The sequence below is a fragment of the Mesoplodon mirus genome (assembly GCF_964341445.2).
Source record: "Mesoplodon mirus genome assembly, chromosome: 3".
Classification (NCBI taxonomy): domain Eukaryota; kingdom Metazoa; phylum Chordata; class Mammalia; order Artiodactyla; family Ziphiidae; genus Mesoplodon; species Mesoplodon mirus.
This window is the reverse complement of record NC_138978.1, coordinates 194428889-194448971: the sequence shown is the minus strand read 5'-3', so window position 1 is coordinate 194448971 and position 20083 is coordinate 194428889. Positions and strand designations below refer to the sequence as shown.

The window sequence follows — 20083 nt, the reverse complement described above, 5'->3', positions numbered from 1 at the left end:
CTCTCCAGAAATTGGGCATAGAGGGAAACTTCCCCAACATAATTAAGGCCGTATATGACAAACCCACAGCAAACATCATTCTCAATGGTGAGAAAGTGAAAGCATTTCCTCTAAGATCAGGAACAAGACAATGATGTCCACTCTCGCCACTATTATTCAACATAGTTTTGGAAGTCCTAGCCATGGCAACCAGAGAAGAAAAGGAAATAAAAGGAATCCAAATTGGAAAAGAAGTAGGAAAACTGTCACTGTTTGCAGATGACATGATACTATACATAGAAAATCCTGAAGATAACACCAGGAAAGTTCTAGAGCTAATCAATGAATTTGGTAAAGTTGCAAGATACAAAATTAATGCACAGAAATCTCTTGCATTCCTATACACAAACAACAAAAGATCAGAAAGAGAAATTAAGGAAACATTCCCATTTACCATTGCAACAAAAAGAATAAAATACCTGGGAATAAACCTACCTAGGGAGGCAAAAGACCTATACCCAGAAAACTATAAGATACTGATGAAAGAAATCAAAGACGACACAAACAGATGGAGAGATATACCATGTTCTTGGATTGGAAGAACCAACATTGTGAAAATGACTATACTACCCAAAGCAGTGTACAGATTCAATGCAATCCCTATCAGATTACCATTGGCATTTTTCACAGAATTAGAACAAAAAAATTTTACAATTTGTATGGGAACACAAAAGACCCCAAATAGCCAAAGCAATCTTTTTTTTTTTTTTTTTTTTTTTTTTTTTTGCAGTACGCGGGCCTCTCACTGTTGTGGCCCCTCCTGCTGTGGAGCACAGGCTCCAGATGCACAGGCCCAGTGGCCATGGTTCACGGGCCCAACTCCTCCGCGGCATGTGGGATCCTCTCGGACTGGGGCACGAAACCATGTCCCCTGCATCGGCAGGCAGACTCTCAACCACTGCGCCACAACGGAAGCCCCCAAAGCAATCTTGAGAAAGAAAAAGAGAACTGGAGGAATCGAGCTCCCTGACTTCAGACTAAACTACAAAGCTACAGTAATCAAGACAGTATGGTATTGGCACAAAAACAGAAATATAGGTCAATGGAACAGGATAGAAAGCCCAGAGAGAAAACCATGAAGCTATGGTCACCTAATCTATGACAAAGGAGGCAAGACTATACAATGGAGGAAAGACAGTCTCTTCAATACATGGTGCTGGGAAAACTGGACAGCTACATGCAAAAGAATGAAATTGGAATGCTCCCTAACACCATACACAAAAATAAACTCCAAATGGATTAAAGACCTAAATGTAAGGCCAGACACACTGAAACACTTAGATGAAAACATAGGCAGAACACTCTTTGACATAAATCGCAGCAAGATCTTTTTGGACACACCCTCTAAAGGAATGAAAATAAAAACAAAAATAAAGAAATGGGACCTAATTAAACTTAAAAGCTTTTGCACAGCAAAGGAAACCATAAACAAGAACAAAAGACAACCCTCAGAATGGGAGAAAATATTTGCAAATGAAACAACTGACAAGGGATTAATCTCCAAAATATACAAACAGCTCTAGCAGCTGAATATCAACAATACAAACAACCCAATCAAAAAATGAGCAGAAGACCTAAACAGACATTTCCCCAAAGAAGATATACAGATGGCCAAGAGGCACATGAAAAGATGCTCAACATCATTAATTATTAGAGAAATATAAACAGCAATGGTACTAGTAGCAATACTGAAGATGTTAAAATAGTGACAACCAGCATAGGCATAGGCTTAAATAGTTTATGAAAAAACTTTCATTACGTCATGTCATTCTCACCAGGACCCCGAGGTTAGGTGATATTATCATGCCTAGATGTTAAAATGAGGAAACAGAAGCTCAGAACTCTTGTTATTTATCAATATCAAACCACTAGAGAACATCAAAGCTGGGCCTGGAATCCCTGTCTCCTGCTAATTCCTCATATTACAGGTTAGTACCATGTATGACCATATCTCCTCCTCACTCAGCCCTGCGCACCCTGCTCATAGCTGGAAGGGCACTAAGAGGAGGAGTCGGAGAGAGACAGAGTTTAGGATGGAGCACGTCATCCGTAACTACTGCCTAAACCACAAGTCAATCATCAGAGCAAACATGACGGGAGAGACATCACCCCTTTCTAAAACATCTCTGCAGTCCTTCCCCCTTGCATTCAACTCATTGTTATTCATACAAAAATAATAATAAATGTAGCCAGAGAACACAAGTCTCAGCTCTACATCCTGGAAGTGGTGCATCCCTGCTCTGCTCATGGTCCACTCTCTCTCTGGAGCGTTTCCTGACCCTGAGCGGCATCTTCCTTTGTGCTTCCTCTGCACTCTGTTCAGAGAGAGATTGTAATTTTTGTTTACACTCCTCCTCCCTGAATAAATTTTGCCTTAGTCATCTTTATATTTCCACGGTCTGGCACAGTGTCCAGTGGCTTGCAAGGCTGTGATAAATATTTGCTGAGCAAATAGCATTTGTTATCTTGTGCACTCATTCAACACACATTTGTCAAAAGCCAGAAACTACATTTCATCATAAAAACTATTTCAAATGGCTCTAGTCCTGCACAAAGACCTGAACAGTGTTTAATTGCCTTTACATGACACCACCAAAAGTTGGTCAGTTTAATAATTAAGAGTATATAGAAAAGCAACAATTTTCCTTTGATAAAATAAAGATACAGCCTGTGAAATTCAGAATTTCTCTTTAGGCTGTTATATATTATTTTCCTTTGAGGTCTGAAAGATAATTGTTTGGGTATATTACATGGTGAGTAAAATTTGAGATACCTAGGTAGGTGCTCACAGAATCAATATTTAAGTGTTATTTAAACGGGTGTCATATATTGAGTATGTTTATATAAATATGGACTATTTATTAAAAATTATTCCCAGTAAATTGATGTAAGTTCATCAAGTTTTATGTCTTAATTTTATAATCAGGATTATACTTCAGTAAAAAAACTTTCAATAGTAACGATAATAATATTATTTCTCATGAAATAAGATTATATTTTATAATATATAATACTTTTATTTTTCCCAGATTATTTTCATGACCATTAAATTACCGATTTGATTCATCATAGATGCTTCAAAGTGCTTTAGTTGATCAAAAATACATTTAGGTGGGCTTCCCTGGTGGTGCAGTGGTTGAGAGTCCGCCTGCCGATGCAGGGGACACGGGATCGTGCCCCGCTCCGGGAAGATCCCACATGCCGCGGAGCAGCTGGGCCCGTGAGCCATGGCCGCTGAGCCTGCACGTCCGGAGCCTGTGCTCCGCAACGGGAGAGGCCACAACAGTGAGAGGCCTGCATACTGCAAAAAAAAAAAAAAAACATTTAGGTATGATGGAACATCAAGAATAGGTTCTTAAAAAAAAAAAAAAAAGAATAGGTTCTAATCTCCACACTGACTGAAATTCAAAATATGCCTTTAATAAATGCCACTGTAATTGCAGTGTCAGAGTTAGCTACCTCTTAGAATCAGAATGTGGGAGGACTACTGGAGAAAGCTCAGAGAAGAACATGAAGAATTATCAAAAAAAAAAAAAGCTCTGATAGGAAACTTTAAATGAGTAACTGTCATGTGATGCAGAGAAGTAGGGTAAGTTTCAGGTGTGGATGTGAAAGACGCTGCATAACGATATGGATATGGTTGATCCTAACTTCTAAGGAAGCCTGCACGGTTGCTAGAAATATTGTGAAGGATAGACCTGTGCTGAATAATCTGGACATACCGCCAGAGGGCAGAAGAGAGCAGGCCGGGGAAGGTGTGCTCTCATTTCGTTTGCGTGATCCGTGATCCTTCAGGGTTCATTTCTGTCCTAAATTTTAAAGGAAAAAAGGTGCTATTGTGATACTTCTCTTTCACTCTTTCCTCTCAAATAATAGTCCATTGACTTGGATTATTGTATTACTCTCCATTGGGCACCCTAATTCTACCTTAACCTCTCCCTTCAACATATCCTCAACATAATAAGCAAAGACATTTTGTTAAAATGCAAGTCAAGGGACTTCCCTTGTGGTCCAGTGGTAAAGAGGCCGCCTTACAATGCAGGGGATGGGGGTTCAATCCCTGGTCGGGGAACTAAAATCTTGGGGAACTAGGATACCATATGCTATGGGGCAACTAAGCCCACGTGCCACAACTACTGAGGCTGTGTGCCTCAACTAGAGCCCGTGAGCCGCAGACTTTAGGGCCCACGCACTCTGGAACCCGTGCACCACAACTACAGAGCCCACACGACCTGGAGCCTGCGTGCCACAACTAGAGAGAAGCCCGTGCACCACAACTAGAGAGAAGCCCGTGCACCACAACGAAAGATCCCGCATGCCTCAACGAAGATCCTACGTGCTGCAACTAAGACCCAGCGCAGCCAAAAATAAATTAAATATATAAATAAAATACAAGTCAAACCATTTTAGTTTTCTGCTCAAAACTCTCCAACAAGTTTGGGATTAACAGATACTCACTATTACGTATAAAATAGATAAACAACAAGGACCTATTGTATAGCACAGGGAACTATATTCAATATCTTATAATAACCTATAATAGAAAAGAAACCAATTCACTTTCTTGTACACCTGAACCTAACACAACATTGTAAATCAACTATACTTCAACAAACATTAAAAAAAAAAAAAACTCTCCAACAACTTCCCATCTCACGTAGAGGAAGAGCCAAAGTCATTACCGTGACCTATAAGTCTCAGTAATCTGACCCTATTATGTCTCCTCCTTGTCCACTCCACTCCAATCACATAGATCTCATTGCTGCTTCTCCAACATTCCAAGGACTCTGCCTCAGGGTCTTTGCATCTGCTATTCCTCTTCCAGGGATGCTATTCCACAAGGCATTTGCCCGACTCCCTTCCTCACCTCCCTAGAACTTTATTCTCCGGTCAACTTCTCAGAGAGGCCTTCCCTGGTCATTCTACCTAAAGTTTAATCCCTAATTCCCTCTTTTTTTGTTTTACATTTTTCCACTGAGTTTATCACCACCTACCCTACTACATATTTTTACCTACCTATTACTTATTTTATACATGTCTATCTCTTCCTTCTTGAATGTAAGGGGACTTTTTCATCACTTTTCTTATTATATTTACAGAAACAGAACAATGCCTGACACATTGCAGGGACTCAATATATACATATGTGCTTGTTCACTAAATTAATGACTGAATGAATTCAACAAACATTTATTTTACCCATATCATTTATCTGGAACTGTTTCCAGTAATAAATAGTATATATACATATGTATACACTGTATATATAAAATAAATATATAAGTATGTAAAATAAAATATATAAAATAAAATATAAATATATTAAAATATACATATAACTACTTTGTGTTGACTCTTTTTCCTCGTCTCATAAAGTTTGTGAAATAAGAATCAAGGATGTCACATGAGAATCCACGTAATTGTCTACATCGGCGGTTCTCAAAGTGTGGTCCCCAAACTAGCAGCATCAGCATCGCCTGGGAACTTGCTATAAATGCAGTTCTTGGACCCCATCTCAGATCTATTGAATCGGAAACTGTACTTTAATAGTGAGTCTGTTGCATGCTAAAGTTTGAGAACCACTGGTAGAGATTATAAATTCATTAAGCTGGAAATGGCAATTGAACTTTTAATGCATTCTCATTTTCGTATTAGGGATTTCAAGTTTTTTGTTGGTAAAATAAGTTTGGAAATATTCCGGCTTTGATAAATGTCAGCGAGTCTTCTTCCTAGGGATGGTACACCTACTCTTCCCTTACATGCCTATACCCCTCTTCCAGGTCTGGTCCTAATGTCTTACACCTGGTCTTGCAATGGCTTTCTAACTAGTCTCCATGTGCTAACTGGTCTCCGTATACTAAGACATTTTCTTGAATATAAAGTGAATTTCTTCATATATTTTTGTTTCTGAAATAGAGATTGATCTTACAGTCGATAAGTACATTTAATATAGTGTTTTTTCTTATTTCCCAAAAGACTATTTTTATACCAAAGATCTGTTTTACAGTTGAGGAACTAAGATATTTTCCTATACTGTTTTGCTTCACCGTGCATCCAACTGGCCTTCCCCCTGCCCTCCTGTAGCTCTATTCTTCTCATGCTCAGGCATTTTAACGTGAAAAATGTTCATTAGTCAATTGGGCTAATTCTAACGAAGACTTCAATTACAGAATGATCCATTTCAAGTCCTTTAACTAAAAGCAGTCACATGCTCAAAGCTAATATTCTTTTCATTAAAAAAAAGTTGGCCGCTGTTCGCTTTCAGCTGAAACGGAGTTTTTGCTTACGCAGCGCAGATTCCCGCCGGCACCTTGAGCGCCTCTCGGAGCCGGAGCCCGCTGCTGTAGCTTGTGAATCACCTGGCAGGAGGGCGCAGAGCGGAGGAGCCCCGCAGGGTGAACCCTCTCTCCAAGTGCTACCACTCTTTCCTCTCCTGCCTCCCTGTCTTTGAAAATTTATTGAGTTTTCTGGCTGTGCTGCTCAGAGGCACGCGGGCTTTTTCCTTTAAGCCGGGTTCTTTATGATCACTCTAAATTTGGACATGGCCCGCGACAGCTCGGGCCTGCGATATAGTTTCCGGGATGCGTCAGGAGGGCCGGGGCGAGCCGGAGCCTCTGCGAACCGGTGCTGAGGGCCGAGGGCTTTCTTCTGTCCTTTTCAGCTGCAGCTTTTTCCCTGATTCTATAGACCTTCTTTGGGTTTCTCATTAATTGGCCTGAGCTGCCATGAACACTGGCAACCACAGGACAGCGCCAAAAAAACAAGCTTCCTTGAGGGTCTAAAGGTTGGGACTGTGCAAGAAAATTTTCCAGTTAGGTTCACATAAACTTAATTTCTGGCTCCCAGCCTGGCTGTGCATTAGAACCATCAGCTAAATGAGGTTCTCGGGAGGCAGAAACGAGCACCTCTGGCTCAGAGCTCCGTGGGGAGTTGCTCCTGTGCAGTCAGGCCTGAGAACCACAGAGGAGATGCCAGATGCAGGCTACCTCACTGTGGGAGGAGACTGGTGATCAAGCCTAAACCACACCTTTCTCTCTGAACAAGCCTACCCAGCTAATAATAGACCTGGTTCTTACTGCCTTCTGAGTCATTCACTGAAATGCTGTTTGCAGGTAAGTTGTATATATGTCCTTTGAAAAGCTGAAATAACAAAATGTAGCTAATTTCTTGGAAAACAAAAGGAGAACATATTTAAATAGGGAACAACACTTTTATATCAGGGTTTGGGCAAGGGAAGTGTCCTCATTGTGGACTCTGTGTGTTTTAGTGAGGAAAAGGCATTGATTCTTATTAGGCCCAGCAGGGATATGACGCAGCCACAGGATACATTAATTTATTGCACAGTGAAATGCCTTATGATGGAGTTTTACTACATTTCACATTTGGGACACACCTTTGACATCTTTTATGCCTAAATTTAAACCACTTAAAAGATTCATTACAATCCAATTAAATTAAAATGTAAACGTAAAAACACATAGACTGTAAAACGTAATTTTTCAAGCTGTGTTTCTGCAATTTTAAGACTGTTTCAGAAAACTGTAGTTAAAATGGCTGAAACATTTGATCTCACATCTATTCCTTTTAGTCACAATTCAGGATATTGTATTAGGAGCAGGAAACCAAAGATATTATCTTAGTAAACTATAGTGGTTTTTAAATGTGACCTTTATAAACAGAAGCAATCCCAAACCAGCCCTACAAAAATTTACTTCTCATTTTTATTCAAAAATTAATAAAATTGATTTTGGTGGTGAGCACACTGTAGTGTATACAAAAGTAGAAATATAATGCTGTTTCTATGAAACATATAATGTTAAAAATCAACGGCACCTCAATAAAAACATTTTTTAAACTTAATAATTGAAATCAATTGCTATAATTCAATTAAAAGAATGGATATGATAGTATGGCATATGAACAAGGCTTTTTTTCATGTAGAAGTACTGTTCTATAAGCTCCTTTAGTATGCCCCATAACTTTTAGCATAGTATTGGTAATTCAGAGGCACTCAACAAAATAATTTTCCACTTGACACAAGCATTCTACCATCATAAAATAGGCATAAAGTAAAAGAGAAAGTAAAATCTAGTTTAATATCTGTTCATTATACATCAGTTTCATTACTAGGAAGGGTGCCCAGAAAGATAAGGAAGAATTAATTAGAACAATTAACTAACAGTTTATTAAGCCACCATTATTCACTGCGCTGAGTACTACTCTTTTTAATTCACTAACTTAATATAATAAACACCCCCAAAGTATTGATGAATTAAAGAACAAATATAAGAAATGACTTCTTTCAAAACTAACACTTTAGTGGGAGGAGACAAAAACACAGATCTCTCAAGAAGAGGAGAGAATACAGGAAGTTCTTTAATAGAGGTGCAAACTACTATGGAAGTAATAAATAACCATAATTACTACATAGCTACTAGTAAGTCAGAAATACTTCTTGAGTTGGGTGGTGAACTGAGGATTGAAAGTAAAGAAGAACTTCACAGAGTAGATATTGTGAATCGAGGAAGGGCCTTCCAGAAGGATGGAAGCCACTAGAATAAAGAGTGAAGATGCCTTGAGGAAATAGAATGCTTTGGTGGAATGGTGGGTGGAGATATGACCCATAAGTAAGGGACAAATTATGGAGGGGTTTTAGTGAGACATTAAACTTGGTCTCTATGTAGTGGGGAGCTCTCAAGGTCCTTCAGAAGGGAACAGCACAACCAGGTCTATTTTAGAAGGATTATTTTGGAGGCATTGTTCAGAACCAGTTGGGGAAGATAAGAGTCTGGAGAATGTACTGTGCTTCACACAAGAGATCTGACGGCATGAGGCAAGGCACTGGTAACAGAGTGGATGAGCTCAATTTAGGAGACCTCCTGGATGTCAAAACAACAGAATTTGAAGATTAGCTGTAGGTGAAGGTCAAGGGAGAGGGAGAAAATTTTATATCAGAGCCACTAGGGATATGTCTACTTTGTAAAATAGACATTTCTAGAATCTGTAATATTAGCAAAATGATCCTGGAGGGGTCTGGTACAAATTTTGAAGGGGAATATTTTTTAAATAATTAGATTACTTAGCATACTTGGAAAAAGAATGACAAGACCAAGAAGTAAGTGTCAAAGGGTTGGGAAAAGGCAAGTTGAAAGCCAAATACCCCAGGAGGCTAAAAAAGTGGCACGAACTAAGGGAAAAAGAGGCATAACAGGAGAATGATGTCACAGAGCTAGTAGTTAGGAAGCCCAGGAAAGTGGTGAGCAGAAGTTAGAACGAACATGAGAAAGCAAAGACCCCTTAGAGTAGATGGAAAATCCAGAGTAAAACGGTGTAAGGAAGATGGTTGGCATGAAAAACTGACCTAAATGGGCAGCTGACTCAGGAGAATGGCGGGAGGGGGTTGGAATGCAGACCGAGCGTGAGGATAATGAACAGCACGTAGCCTTGTAATGAATGAGCTGCTTGTTACTCTATTATTAAATCAACATCAGCAGAAACTTTGTGAATAGTTATGAGGGACTATTACTTGCTATTTCCAAGAGATTCAACAAGAAGTGACTTCTTTATGAGTAAACTCATGACTTATCTCATCCGCCATGCTCCGTCAGCCTTGCTATCCTTGGTGTGTTTATCACACTTCGACACTAGAAACCCATCCACCCATATCCATCCTGTGGCCTGCCCCCACCAGGCTGCGGTGGCAGGAGAGGGCACATGTTAGGTTAGCTAGGACGAAGGGCATCTGCTCTGCCGGGGAGCCTGTACTGCCCGGACCCGGAAGGCTAGGTCCTGCAGAGCCCACTAATTCTAGGCTAAATCTATGTTTTAAACAGTGTAGGACTCCATTTAAAACAACGACAGTGACAGTACACAAATGCTTAAGCTCAGTGGATTTTTAGTAGTTTAGGAAGCTTTCTATCTGTTGATGAGTTCCTGTCAAGGCCATTTTCATAAGCAGTTGGATGGGACATAATAGGTCACTTCTGCTTCTGTCACATTAAAGAGAAAGCTAATTACATCATCTGGGATTCGAGTGGAATCACACTTACCGGAGTAATCGTGGGGACAGATGCAAGTGTACCGTCCTATCTCGTTGAGGCACGTGGCCTCGTTCTTGCAGGGGTCTGACACACACTCGTCCACTTCCAAGTCGCAGTGCCTGCCTTGATAGCCTGGGACACAGAAGCAGGAGTAGCCATTGATTCCGTCCTGGCACACAGCACCATTGCGGCAGGGGCTGGACGCACACTCATCGTGGTCCAGCTCACAGAATCTTCCGGAATATCCAGCAGGGCAGATGCACACAGGGTGCACAGGGTCCTGATGGCAAAAGCCTCTGTGTTGGCAGGAGTTGGTGCCACAGGGAGCAATGGCCGTGTCACAGTTGGTCCCACTGTACCCAGTAGGACATCTGCACAGAAACCTCCTCTGTCCTGGGACGCTCACACAAGTGGCATTTCCTGGACAGGGACTGGAGAAGCAAGGGTCTTTCTCATGGTCACAGTCTTTGTCCAAATTAATGGCCGTGCCTGAACAATGGCAACTGCCGTATTTTGAAAAATCCTTGCATGTAGAATTGTTCTGGCAAGAATTTGAGAGGCACTTGGTGTCATTTTTATTGCAAAAGGAATCTACAAGGAAATAAAAAACATCAGAATGAAGCTTACAAATAAATGGTGGACAATAAATTAAAGAAGTTTCTTCTTTCTGCTCTTCATGCATCTCAAAGAAACTCAATGAAATACAAAATTGACTGCATTCTGGTGATGAATTTGTCAAATTTGTCTAATAATGACTTTTGTCATTAATGATGATTTGTCATTTTTTTTCATATAGCTGCTAATAAGAAACAAAAATGGCTGGTTTCAGATTCTTTGCTTCTCCTGCATTTTCCTTTCTCAGGTATAAGTGCTGTTGAGCAATGGGGTGAATTGTTAAATTGTCCCATAAATCCCAAATTTTGAAATTCACATTCTCTCATGGAGAATTTTGAGGGTATACTGAGAGATGAGATACAAAATTGTCTCTGAACATACGAACTGAAACTAATATTTGAATGAATACTATACTTTGGCTTATGACTGTTTATCACAATCATCATTTATGCTCTAAAAAGAAAAGCATAGAAAAGTGAAAACATAAAAGTAAAAGAAAATACCAACTATTTGTGGAAGGTCTACTCTGTACCAAGCATGTCAGGTGTTTCACAGATATTATTTATAATCCTCACAGCAACACAATATTGTGTACATCTTAAAGATGACAGATTAAGTCCCACCGCAAGGAAGCAGATGTTGTAAAGTTTATGGACTTTCAATTTTCTGAAAGCTTCTCTGTTCTAGGGATACATTTTTAAAATTCTAATTGGAATGATAACCTGCAAGAAAGCAAAAATTCTATGATTCTTTTCCAAATTCATTGGCTATCTGCATGTGTACAAAGTTTCCCTGAATTTACACACATTATGATCGCAGAGAATCTTTATGATTTGGCAACTCAATTGCATCAGCTCACAAAACACTGTCTTTTGCATGTGGATTTATCTAATACATCATTCTCTTATTTTTACTTCCTGTCTCACAATATTACTCACTAATATAATAGTGGGTAAGAGTACAGGCTTATAATTTTAAAAATTACAAAATGAATAGTTTGCTCTTATGAGACATAAATCAACTACTGTCAGAAGAAAATAGCATGTAAACTTTGGTAAATAGGTATAATGATAAATCTCTTCCCTCTCTTCCTGCAGAAAGAGAAGTGTTTTTTTTTAACATCTTTATTGGAGTATAATTGCTTTACAATTTTGGGTTAGATTCTGCTGTATAACAAAGTGAATCAGCTATACATACACATATATCCCCATATCCCCTCCCTCTTGCATCTCCCTCCTTCCCACCCTCCCTATCCCACCCCTCTAGGTGGTCACAAAGCACCGAGCTGATCTCCCTGTTCTATGCAGCTGCTTCCCACTAGCTATCTATTTTACATTTGGTAGTGTATATATGTCCATGCCACTCTCTCACTTCGTCCCAGCTTACCCTTCCCCCTCCCCGTCTCCTCAAGTCCATTCTCTATGTCTGCGTCTTTATTCCTGTCCTGCCCCTATGTTCTTCAGAACCATTTTTATTTTTTTTTAGATTCCATATATATGCATTAGCATACAGTACTTGTTTTTCTCTTTCTGACTTACTTCACTCTGTATGACAGACTCTAAGTCCATCCACCTCACTACAAATAACTCAAGTTCGTTTCTTTTTATGGCTGAGTATAATTCCGTTGTATATATGTGCCACATCTTCTTTATCCATTCATCTGTTGATGGACGCTTAGGTTGCTTCCAGCTCCGGGCTATTGTAAATAGGGCTGCAATGAACATTGTAGTACATGGCTCTTTTTGAATTATGGTTTTCTCAGGGTATATGCCCAGTAGTGGGATTGCTGGGTCATATGGTAGTTCCATTTTTAGTTTTTTAAGGAACCTCCATACTGTTCTCCATAGTGGCTGTATCAATTTACATTCCCACCAACAGTGCAAGAGGGTTCCCTTTTCTCCACACCCTTTCCAGCATTTATTGTTTGTAGATTTTTTGATGATGGCCATTCTGACTGGTGTGAGATGATATCTCATTGTAGTTTTGATTTGCATTTCTCTAATGATTAATGATGTTGAGCATTCTTTCATGTGTTTGTTGGCAATCTGTATATCTTCTTTAGAGAAATGTCTATTTAGGTCTTCTGCCCATTTTTGGATTGGGTTGTTTGTTTTTTTGATATTGAGCTGCATGAGCTGCTTGTAAATTTTGGAGATCAATCCTTTGTCAGTTGCTTCATTTGCAAATATTTTCTCCCATTCTGAGGGTTGTCTTTTCATCTTATTTATGTTTTCCTTTGCTGTGCAAAAGCTTTTAAGTTTCATTAGGTCCCATTTGTTTATTTTTGTTTTTACTTCCATTTCTCTAGAAGGTGGGTCAAAAAGGATCTTGCTCTGATTTATGTCATAGAGTCTTCTGTCTATGTTTTCCTCTAAGAGTTTTATAGTGTCTGGCCTTACATTTAAGTCGTTAATCCATTTTGAGTTTAGAGAAGTTGTTCTTTTTAATGTGGTCTGGCCACCAACTCGGTGATGAGAAGATGGAGAAGATAATGATTGACACAAGAGTGAGAAGATTTTCACAATTATCTTCCGTGGAGTCTTTCTGGCAGCCGACAGTTTTCCTCCAGTGCCTGAGCACAGAAGATTAACATATGCTTATTATATGTTATCAGGAGGGTTGATCTGAGAGCAAACCTTTTCTAGTCCCTATGGAAAAACTCAACTAATCATCCTTTCATCCTTTTACTATAGTTTTTTTTTTTTTTCAGGTGCTGGTTTTCCAATCCCATCTTCAAATGTATGACTGGCTTCTAGTTGTTCGTGTCTTAGCTACAATGTCACTTCCTGAGAAAAGCTTTCTCTGAACTCCTTTTCTAAACCTTTATTGTTTTGCTTTCTAATACATATGAAATGTTCTTATTTCTTTGTGTGTATGTTTGTTTTCTGTTTTCCTCATTACAATCTTAGCTCCATGGAGGAAAGGGGAAGACCTTGTCTCTGGTATTTCCTGGGTCTATAACATTACCTGTCACATTGTAGGTGCTCAGTACATACTTACTGGAAGAAAGGGGAGAAATGTCACCACAGAAACATGGAAGGAAGAGTGCTGTGTGATCACAGGGCCCAGGGCAAATGTACCAGGGAACACCTCACTGAAGAAAAGGTACTTGAGATGTCTTTTTAAATGAATGCAAGTGAAGGAAGGGTATTATTTTCAGAAGAAAGAAAAAAAAACATGAGAGGTACTGGCATTCTCTGCCAATAGTATGAAAAGTATGAGGGTGTAGGGCAGAGAATAGGGAGGAAAAATGAAGAGATATTTAATAGTTCAAACATTTGGGAGTACTTAAAGTCTTGTGTCCAAACTGAAAAAAGATAATCAAATATTACAAGTCTGCTCTCTTAACTCCCACCGTCAAGGGTCTATTAGGAAATTATGTTTTTGATTTTGTTCTGTTTTGTTTCATTTTGTTAGTGGTAATGGTGATGGTTTTTTCCTTCTTCAAAAATCAAGTATCTTCATTTAAGCCATGAATTGAAGCATTTGTGTTGAAAAACACGCAGCAAAGAAATTAGCATTTATATCCAAGGCCCTTACAGTACAATTTTTTTTTTTTTTTTTTTTTTTTTTTTGCGGTATGCGGGCCTCTCACTGTTGTGGCCTCTCCCGTTGCGGAGCACAGGCTCCGGATGCGCAGGCCCAGCGGCCATGGCTCACGGGCCCAGCCGCTCCGCGGCATATGGGATCCTCCCAGACCGGGGCACGAACCCGTATCCCCTGCATCGGCAGGCGGACTCTCAACCACTGCGCCACCAGGGAGGCCCTACAGTACAATTTTAAAAATAAATTTCTAACAACATTTGTGTAAAACATTTTACAGATGCAAAACTAAGTTTTATAAGGAATAAGTCATTTGCACAGGGTCATAGAGAGGTGGGATTTGAACCTCTGGTTTGTCTGATTCCAAAGTCCATTTCTTTTTACTGCATTATTTTAGAAGTTAGGATAATTTGGATAGAGTTTCCTACTTAACCATGGTGATATTCACATAACTGTTACTTCTGCTGCCTTCCAAACCCCATGAAAGACCTAAAGGAGTGGCAAATAAGCACAATGAAAAATGCTCAACATCACTGGGGAAACAGAAATTTAAAACAGTATGACTATACACGCATTTGAACGGCTAAATGACAAAGATTGACAATACCAAGTGTTGGGAATGTGGAGAAAATGGAACTCTCCTTCATGCCCTCTTTATTATAACAGATCTTTCTTGTCTATGTATTAATAATTGTATTAGTCTTTCAAATAGTGGACTTTGTAGAGTTTGTTTATACTATCTTTTCTGCCCTATACATTTCCGCTTTTGCCTTATTTTCTTAATTTTTCTGTCTTTGGATTTAACTTGCTGTTTACTTTTTCAGATTTTTTCTAATTTATTAAGTTAAGACTAAATGTTTTTCCTCTAAAAACACAGCTTTACTGTGTTGCTTACAATTTCTTTTCATTATATGCAAACTGTTTTCTAATTTCCATTGTGAGTTCTTCTTTGCCCCATGGAAAATCTACAAGAATCAATTAGATCAAGTTTGTTAATTGTGTTATTTAGAGCTTCTATAACAGTACTCATTTTTTTTCTACTTTTTCTCTGTTGAGATTGATGCATTAAAACCTCCCATAGTGGGCTTCCCTGGTGGCGCAGTGGTTGAGAGTCCGCCTGCCGATGCAGGGGACACGGGTTCGTGCCCCGATCCCGGAAGATCCCACATGCCGCGGAGCGGCTGGGCCCGCGAGCCATGGCCGCGGAGCCTGTGTGTCCGGAGCCTGTGCTCCGCAACGGGAGAGGCCACAGCAGTGAGAGGCCCGCGTACAGCAAAAAAAAAAAAAAAAAACCTCCCATAGTGATTATAAATTTTCTATTTCTCTTTTTAGTTCTGACAATTTTCACTTTTATATTCTGAAGCAATGTTTTCATGTTCATAGAAATTCCGAATGGTTACATCATCCTGCTGGTTTGACCCCAGTGTATTCATAAAATATCCTTTTTTGTCCTTAATAGTGCATAATACCTTAAAAGACTACTTTTATCATTATTAATATTGCTATATCAGTTATATACAGTGCCGGGGGAAATTCAAAATGGTGTAGCCACTTTGGAAAACAGTTTTGAAGTGTCTTATAAATTTAAACATACATTGACCATGTAACCCAGCAATCCCACACCTAGGTATTTCCCCCAAGAGAAATGAAAACATAATGCCCATACAAAAAGTTGCTTGCAAAATTCTTAACAACCTTATTCATAATGTCCAACACTGGAAAAAACCCAAATGTTCATCAACTGGTAAATAAATTTTAATATATCATATGTTGGACTACTACTGAGGAATATAAAGAAACAAATTACGAATCCACAGAATAACATGAAGGAATCTCTGAAGTATTATGTTAAGTGAAAAAGCCAGACCTGCTGTATGATTCCATTTTTATGACATTCCAGAGAAGGCACAATTATAACACTGTAAGCAGTTCAGTGGTCACCAGGGAATGGAAGTGGTTGAAGGGACTTAATGCAAAGGGGCATAAAGGAATTTTCATGGAAACATTCTGTATGGTGATTGTGCTGGTAGTTACTGATCGTATGCATTTGCTACTTAAAAGTGGTGAATTTTATTGTATGTAAATTATACCTCAATAAATCAGAGCCCCCCCCCAAATCTTAAAATAATACAGAAAGGAATAAGTCATCATAAACTTACAAGAGCCAGGACAGAGTTTGAGGAGATAGACAGCCATAAATACACATACACATACACACTGGAAGTGGGCGAGTAGTACTAGTCTTAGGAAGCCAGAAGGAGCAGACACCATGCCAGCAGTGGGAGAATCCCAGAACCAGGCCAGTTTATGCCACAGAACCCCAGACAGGTTCAGGAATTAGGCGTTCCAGGTACTTCTGAAATTATCGTGCAAGTGGGGCTGAAAAAAGGAAGGTTGTTTGGAAAACTCATTGAAAGCAGTTAGATGCTCATATTCCATCTCTCACACTAGGAAACTGCAAGTCCGTTTCTCCCATGAAGGGAGATTCAGAGACACTGGTGATGCAGGAGTGGCAGGGTCCAGTCTGAAGGGGGAATTAAGTGGATGTCTATACAGAATTGTGAGGCACTCCCCAACCTCATTTCCAATTCATTTCTAAAAATGCCAGAAACCAGGTTTATACTCCAAGCAGGAAACAGTTATATCTCTTGGCCAGCCTGAGTGAAAATACTTTCAGATACTGATATGGGATGTCATCCATTGAAATGACCCAGCCTGATCACTCTAGAATAAATCCTAATAAGCTGGCAGACCCTAGAACATAAAGAAAGAGCTTTCAAATAGCTCTTTAATAAGAGCTATATACGAAATGTACAGAAGCATATAGGGCATAGTTAACCTTTAATTATACTTTAAATTATACTCTAAAAAATAATGATAAATGAACATTCTTGTATTCACTAATCAACTTAAGAAACAATAGCACTTCCTTATTATATATGAACAGATTGTATGAGATTTCCAGACATTTGAGGAAAACCTCTAACTAAGATCAAACACAAAGACCAAAACACACATTTTTTTTTAAAAAAAAAGAAACTTGGAAGAGACAAAGACAGTGTAGAGAGGACCAAAGCTTATGTAAATTTGAGAATTATTAGTTTTAAAGAGTCAAGAAAAGATATAGCAGCAATGAAACTACTAGAAGGGTTATAAAGATAAACTTCTAGAAAACAAGAGATCTTTGAGATTAAAAATACAAGTAGCAGAAATTTAAAAATTCAGTTGAGTGATTGAAAGTTAATGCTGAGAAAAATCTCCCCCACCTCACCCCCACAAAAGAATTATGAAGAGATTGGAAATAGGAGGTAGAAAAAACAGGGAACTAGAAGATCAGTCAAGGAGGAATTTCAAAATGAGACACCAAAGAAAACTGGGAGGAGGTGAGGGGGACAAGGAGAGGAGGAGGAAGAAACTTAAAGTTATGACAGAATATAAAGAATGTTCCTATCATTAAAAACAAGTAAGTTTACAGATTTAAAGTTTCTACGACGTGCCCCAGAAAATGAATAATAATAATAAAAAAAATCCACAGCAATGCACATCATTTCCCTGAGGTGGAACAGGAAACAGTTCATTCACAAAGTATCAGAAATCGGAATAGCATTTGATTAATCAACAGAAACACTGGAAACTAGGGGACATTAGAACAATGCCTTAAAAATCTTGAACGGAAATAACTTCTAAATTAGAATTCTACGCCCAGCTAAACTATCAATCACATTCGAAGGGAGAAGAGAAACATGTTCAGGGATTCAAATTTTCACGTTTCAGGGAGCTTCTTGAAGATATATGGGCCATGGAAATGAGGGTGTAAGCCAAGAAAGAGAATGGAATCTAGGGTACAAGGGATCTAACAAAGGAAAGGAGCAAAAAATGTTACTGAAAATCGCTCCCAGATGGCAGGTGTGCTGCTGGCTTAGAGATTAACCAGCCCTGAGAGCAGAAAAAGTGGAGCTCCAGGAAGGATTCCAGGAAGAAAAATGCACAGAGTACCACATGTTAGAAAATTAAACAAAACAATTGAAAAAAACCTCTTACCAGTATTAATTCTAAGAAAATTGAATGTTGTATAAGAAAGGAAATGAAGTCATAATATACCATGTAACTGAAGAGAATTCTTTATAATAACAATAATGGTAATAATGTAATGATATCAAGTAGAGCTGGGGGAGTGACTCTGTGTGTGTGTGTGTGTGTGTGTTTGAGACCTGCAGAAAGGTTCAATACACTTTTATCATAGTAGAATTTCAAGAGATTATGCCAGTAGCTAAAAGTGAAAAGTAAAGCCTAGCCTATTATTTAAAAATATATAAAGAAGAACTATAAGAAAGAGCAGAAAGAGTTTCAAGTAGTTGCCTCTGGGGAGTGCAGGCTGGGAATGAGAAGCAGGAATGGGGGTGGTAAGAACTGTACTATTGTTTCCTTATAACTCTCAGTAACTTTTAAAGTATTACTGAATAAATGTAATAAAAAATATCCTTCAAAGCAAAATAGGTAGAATTATAATATAGTCACACACACACACAGACACACACACACATGCACACACACCCATCGCTTTTCTTCCATGTGCATTTCTAATTATGTTTTCAATGCTGGTGCTGGACAAGATGATCCACCAAGCACATCCTTTTACTGGGTCTTCTCTGGGGATGATGTTGTTATTGGCACCATTTGGTGTCTGGGTTTACGGGTGTGTCCCTAGGTGAGATGCTAAGAGGCCCTCTTGGAAATGGGGTCTGTGACCTAGGCATTATTAACTGATGCTTCAGCTACTAAACAAGCAAAGACAATTGCCTATCAAAAAGAAAATAATATTTTTCAAATATAAAAAGGAACTGCAATTTGCTGCCTTATTAAAAACAACTAGTTAAATAGCCAACTAAGGAAACAAAAGCAGAATATGCACAGACCAATGATGGCAGTGTCATGAAGTAAGGGTTATGATTATTTCAGTTTTGTGCACCTAAGTTGAAAAACAATCTATCATATATACTATTACATTATACCATGTACACTGTGTGTACGCTCAGTGAACAACAAAATAATTCTCATAATGATAATACCTTAAGAACAAGACTTAAATGGACATACACACAAAAACCTTATAGGAAGAGAATTTTGTTTCCAGCTTTCATATGAGCCTTAGACACAGGGTAAAAACTTTACTGGGTGTGAAGTGTAACTGATATTCTCAGACCAATTTACAGAGTATGCCAAACTATTTTCTTGTAGTAAAGTCTGCCATCTACTGGATATTACTAGAAGTTCTAGAATAATGGGTTTCAGGCTTTTTCGTTTTTCTTAATTACAGCAGAACTCCTCCAAGGAAAATGCCATGAGTAATCCTAACACACAAAATTGGAATGTGGACCAGCTCAGGCTGAAGAAGGGGAGGAGACCTTGCAGTCCAGTCACTCAGCCTCCCACGCTTTCTGGAGATGCCTGCAGGGAGCCCTTAGGGTTACTGAGAAGTAAAAAGTAACTTGACCAGTTTTAAAGAAGATGAGCACTCAAACTTTCGTATCTATTTATGTGTGTGTGTATTTTCTAATAATTTGATTTACTTGGAAAATGGCCACTTTGGTAATTTAGCTTAGTTATAAGGTAGAATATATTTATTCAGAGCAATGAAACACTGCAAGGTGATTTCAGGGAAAAGCATTTTAATATCTCTGAGATTACTATCTATAAAGAGTACTCATTCCTTGTCCATCCTTGATGGTTTTAATGTACTTATCTATGAAATAGGTAATTCTCTGATTTAATAATCATCAGTCAAGAATCTGAAAATTTTATCAACTTTCCTTTTATTACCAATATTTTTGGTAACGTCTGGACTG

At 38.8% G+C, this 20083-nt stretch overlaps 1 protein-coding gene across 3 annotated transcripts in view; it reads right to left on the bottom strand.

The window, feature by feature from the left end:
* CRB1 (crumbs cell polarity complex component 1) overlaps positions 1-20083 on the bottom strand; it is a 246548-nt gene that overhangs the window by 128321 nt on the left and 98144 nt on the right. For 2 of the 3 annotated variants that reach the window (XM_082613804.1, XM_082613805.1), the window contains exon 3: positions 10089-10670. The exons of the other annotated variant lie outside the window; for it this stretch is intronic. In XM_082613804.1, coding sequence (XP_082469930.1) covers positions 10089-10670 — 582 coding nt within the window. The remainder of the gene's footprint in view (positions 1-10088; positions 10671-20083) is intronic. 3 annotated transcript variants of the gene reach the window in all.